Source organism: Parus major, chromosome 18 (genome assembly GCF_001522545.3).
Source record: "Parus major isolate Abel chromosome 18, Parus_major1.1, whole genome shotgun sequence".
Classification (NCBI taxonomy): domain Eukaryota; kingdom Metazoa; phylum Chordata; class Aves; order Passeriformes; family Paridae; genus Parus; species Parus major.
Window position 1 is genome coordinate 9385398 of NC_031786.1, and position 4974 is coordinate 9390371.

At 45.0% G+C, this 4974-nt stretch overlaps 1 protein-coding gene across 1 annotated transcript in view; it reads right to left on the bottom strand.

Annotated features, from left to right (window-relative positions):
* The window catches only part of LOC107212293 (myosin-13), a 28239-nt gene extending 23482 nt beyond the window's left edge, over positions 1 to 4757 (bottom strand). Inside the window, exons 1-9 of the mRNA XM_033518642.1 lie at positions 4554 to 4757; positions 4314 to 4457; positions 4066 to 4222; positions 3501 to 3528; positions 3306 to 3417; positions 668 to 760; positions 508 to 571; positions 320 to 418; positions 124 to 227 (exon numbers count right to left, since the gene is read on the bottom strand). Of these exons, the coding sequence (XP_033374533.1) occupies positions 124 to 227; positions 320 to 418; positions 508 to 571; positions 668 to 760; positions 3306 to 3417; positions 3501 to 3528; positions 4066 to 4222; positions 4314 to 4457; positions 4554 to 4757 (1005 nt within the window). The remainder of the gene's footprint in view (positions 1 to 123; positions 228 to 319; positions 419 to 507; positions 572 to 667; positions 761 to 3305; positions 3418 to 3500; positions 3529 to 4065; positions 4223 to 4313; positions 4458 to 4553) is intronic.
* Positions 4758 to 4974: the final 217 nt, after the last annotated feature.

Here is a 4974-nt window from a genome sequence, read left to right on the forward strand (position 1 = left end):
GCTGGCTGCAGGGGTAGCTGCAGGGCTGCTGCAGGGCTGGCTGCAGGGCTGCTGCAGGGCTGGCTGCAGGGCTGGCTGCAGGGGTAGCTGCAGGGCTGTTTTGCTCTGCTCTGCTCTACTTACATCTGTCGCCAGCAGCTCCTCGCTGTCATCGATGCTGGCAACCGTGACTTCTCCTTGGCTCACATAGAGGAAGTCATAGGGGTTGGTGGAGATAAGGAGCAGATCTGCAGGCGTGTGGGTGACCTTTAGTGGCACTGGGGCAGCTCACAGTGGGAACAGCACTCACTGAGCCAAGCCCAGCACTGCTGGCACTCACCAATGAGCTCCGGCTTCTTGTTGGACATTATCTGGTAAAAAATGTGATAGCTCCTTTCGCTGGACAGCTGAAAAGTGACTCTGGATTTCTCCAGGAGATCTAACCAAAAGTGAGGTGCTGTTAGTCTCCTGATAAATCTGAGGTTGCAAACACATAAATTCTGCTTGCACTGACTTGCTCCAACTCACAGGTTTCGATATCTGCAGAAGCCAGCTTGCCAGTTGGTCCAAAGTGGATCCGGATGAATTTTCCCTATCAAGCAGTGCAGACCAAACCATTGGTTATGACAATCAGTGGGTGAGACTTGCATTAAATGTCTTCATTCCAACAAATCTGAAATGAACTCACAAAGCGTGAGGAGTTGTCGTTCCTCACGGTCTTGGCATTGCCAAAGGCCTCCAGCAGTGGGTTGGCCTGGATGATCTGATCCTCCAGAGTTCCCTAGTCACAGGAGAAAATGCTTCTTAATCACTTTACTTCTTAGTAAATAACAAATATTGCAAAAGGGATATTACAAAGAATTTTTACATATCACACTTGATTTAAACCTAAAAATTAACAGAGTTCTTAATCACTCATCAGCCAACACTCATGGATCTTGCCTCTGGTTTCAAAGGGAAGAGAGCTGAAAGACACATCTGTGTTTTGCTTGTTTCTTGTTCATGTTGGGTATCACATACAAAGTCACTGCAGTGGAGTTCAGGGCTTTTGAAACCTCTGTGAGAGGCATTTCTGCAATCCTGTTCACAAAAGCCTTGACAGCTAAAGAAAATAGGAGAATTCTGGAAATTGTTTTGAAGGTTGCTCAAGCCCACAACAGGTAGGAGACACCTACCAAGGGAGAATGTAACATTTTGCAGCTGCATTCAAACAATGAATATTCCTGCAGCCTTTCATGATTTTTATTTTCTTTTGTTGTTTTTTTTTAATTTGTTCCTGCTGCATTACTGCAGAAGGAATGTTCAACATGTAAAGTTTTGATACTGTGTTATATCTCTCGGTAACTGCAAAAACATGCAAGGAAAAAAGCTTCTGTGACGTTATGTCTCTCCTTTTCGGTGCAATACAGTCCAGGTATAGAGTCACTGATGTGACTCTAGCAAAGTCATGACTGATCCTACAGAATCAGGGCATGAGAATGTTGCCAGAGATAATTTCCAAGACAGATGGAAAACCAATATTAAGAAAAAGAGAAAGATAACTGGGTTTCTATCAGATGGAAGGCGAGCAGCGCTGTTTTGGTTACTGCATCTCAGTGTGTGCAGTGCTCAGGGCAGCCTGGAAGGGAGAGGCACTGCCGTTCCCAGCGCTGTCTGCAGATGGCACAGAAGGTTTAAATTAGTTTTAGTTAGTCCACTGGGAAGAGGGACCTTTAAAATTAAAGCAACGTAGTAGCGTAGGATGCTCTATGTCTTTCTTAAAAATAAAATATCCTAAATCCATAGAATGATGGGAGAGGGAGAGGGAGAGGGAGAGGGAGAGGGAGAGGATTTGTGTCTCAGTGCAGCTAACTACACCAACACCAAACCTCCTTTGAGTGCACAGCTGGAATCAAGGAACTAAAACAGGAGCACTGTATGTGGGTAACAGTGTGGAAGAACATGGGAATTCTTTACACAAGTTCATTCTGGAATCCTGTCTACAGGCTGGGTGACAAAGTGCTGGAGGCCAAGACCATATTTGGGGGAAATGCTGTTACACACTTCCCTTATTCCCTTATTCCTGTACCTGCCTGGCATCTGATTTCAGCTTGTATCTGCCACTGGCTACACAGAACCATAACCTACTTTATTTAATGTTCTTATAAAGAGGAACATGCAATTGTCATACATATAGAAATGCTTAAAAAATAGAGTATTCTGTGAATACTCAGAAGAGGGCAGAACAGATTACTGTCAGTGTGAGAGCCAGGTGATTTTCTTTCTATCACACATGGTCTGTACATGTCTCAGCTGTCTTGAAGCTTTTCTGAGATCAGTCCTGGCATAGTGAGCAGCTGATGAAAGCTGAGCCCAGGAGATTCTAACATGGTGCTGATGAACAGAGTTCCTGTGATGAACTTGTCTTGGCCATGGTAACCCATCAATCACAGACACCTGCCTCTGAGGGAAAGAACATTCAGCCTTGGAATCTCCTTAAGCTCCACTATGCCCTTGGGTACTCAAATAACATGCTGACACATGTCACACGCTTTGATGAGCATCTCACGGGCTGTGGTGGCACACACTTGTGCCATCAGGATGTTTGTTGCTTGCTCTGTGCTGGGGAATGAAGCCTGTGCCTTGCAAATGCACCAGTGGGCTCAGATTGCAACAGCTGTGCTGCTCAGCAAAGGGACATCAGGGAATGCATTTTCTTTTCTGCAAGGATCCTTTCTGAGGTTACTTTCTGGCTGTCAGGCAAGTGGTCCCAGCTGTCCCAATTCCAGCCTTTTCCCCATGCTGTCCCTTTGGGCTGTTCTGTTGACCACAGACAGAAAAAACAGCCAGTGGAAACTACTGCCTGATGTAATTGCAGTGATGCTTCAGCACAGCCATTCTGCAGTCCAGAGCTCCTGCACTTCCCTGTCAGCAGGAATGAGCCAAGGACCAGGAATGGCACAGCCACGTGCCCGTGGAGCTGACTGCTCGCTTTTCCCATGCAGCACTCAGGTGCTGTGGATCTCAAAGGACACTGATGAATAGGTACATAGATGGACAGCCAGCACAGAGAAAGCTGCTAACTTTATCTTCCCCTCCCTCATAAAAACACTCCTGTGTAAATGGAGGCTTTCCTACATTGATAAAATGATTTTATAAGTAAGAGTTCAGCAGATTTGAGGCCGGGCATCAGGGGTAGATGAGCATAGATGTGCTTGTGTTGTGCATCCTGACTGTCTTAGCTGCACAACACTCTCTGCCTTTAGATAGTCCTGCAACCCCAAAATACACATTGGTACTTTCCCCTCAGCAGGCACAGTGTGGAGGAGGGGCAGCTGATGTCATACCTGCATTTTGCCGGGCTGTGGATCTTTCTTCTTCTCACCAGTGACTGCAATTGTTGCAAAGTACTGGATGACACGCTTTGTGTTCACAGTCTTCCCTGCACCGGATTCTCCGCTGTTGAAACAAAAATATGAATTATTACAGGAAACATCATCACTTTTCTGTCAGCTTTGTCACTCATACCAAAACATACTCACGTGATAAGGATTGACTGGTTGTGACGATCTGAAAACAAAATCACAGAAAGAGATGTTCAAATGAGATGTGGAGGGCATCAGACACAACTAACTGACTTCAAGAGAAAGAACCGCATTATATCAGTATTTATCACTTTCTTACAAAAAGAAATAAATGATGTATTAATACATATTAGAGTGCATCTGGACTTTTTTTTTTCTGTACAGAGATGAAGTAGCCCAAAATTTAAGTTCAAGCAGTGACTCTTTACAAGGTTTCCCACTTACTATTTTTTTTTCTTTTATGTATAGACCTTGGCTTAAACACTGTTTAACTATAATCAATTATAATAGGCTTGTTTCTCCTTTACCAATCCTTTAAATTCCTTACAAAGAAAGGGGGCACAAAGCCTTAGAGCCAGCTACTGCTTTTCCTTCATTATCTGACAACTCAGAGATCATTAAGATGTTCATGGTCTGATCTTGCGTTGTGCTGTATGGGACCACTGAGTAGAACCTAAAGTTCCTTGACCAAACAGCCAGCCCTACATATATCAGTGTTTTCCACTCCTGCCAAGTAACTCACCAGTCAGCATGAACTGATAGGCGTTGTCAGAGATGGAGAAGATGTGTGGAGGGGCCTCCTGGCGCTTCTTGCCGCGGTAGGCCAACACCACCTCGGGGTTGTACACCGGCAGCCACTTGTAGGGGTTGACAGTGACGCAGAAGAGACCCGAGTAGGTCTGTGAGGAAGGGACACAGCACGTTGGCTTCCCCTGAGCCTGGCCCAGCACTTGCTGAGGCTGCCCAAAGGAAGCTGCTGCTGCCACTTACGTAGATCATCCAGGCTGCGTAACGCTCTTTGAGGTTGTACAGCACGGCGGGTTCGTGGAGGTGGGTCATCATGGCCATGTCCTCGATTTTATCAAATTTGGGAGGGTTCATGGGAAACACTTCATCATCCTTTACAGTCACAGTCTAGCGAAAAAAAGAGAAGGGAACAACAAGAGAAATCTGAAACAGGGAACTGCCTGAACTGGATGATCACATAGGAGTAACAATGGTATCACTTACTGTGTCATCATATTTTTTAACGGTGACTTTGCCACCGTCTTTGCTCTGTATGGTACCTTTCACATACATTTGCTTGTCATCTACTACAAAACAGGCTGTCTTAGCATCAAATGGACGATTCTGGGCTTCAATTCTCTCCTTCTCTGGCTTCCGTAAATAGGGAGCGGCTTCTCCAAAGATTGCCATCTCTGCATCGGAACTCATGTCTGCAGTTGCTCTGGAGGAATGCAGAAAAGTTGCAGAAAGTCTTTGCATTTGTAATTTACATTTATCCCAATAGTGGTCATGTTCAGTGACTAATAGGAAGAGAAGGATTAATAAGGCACTTAACTTCTGCCTCAATTTTAATTATCCACTGAAGAAGTGCTAATAAAGAAAGTTCCTTTTGTAGACAGATTGTCTTTGAAGACATCCCCCTTAA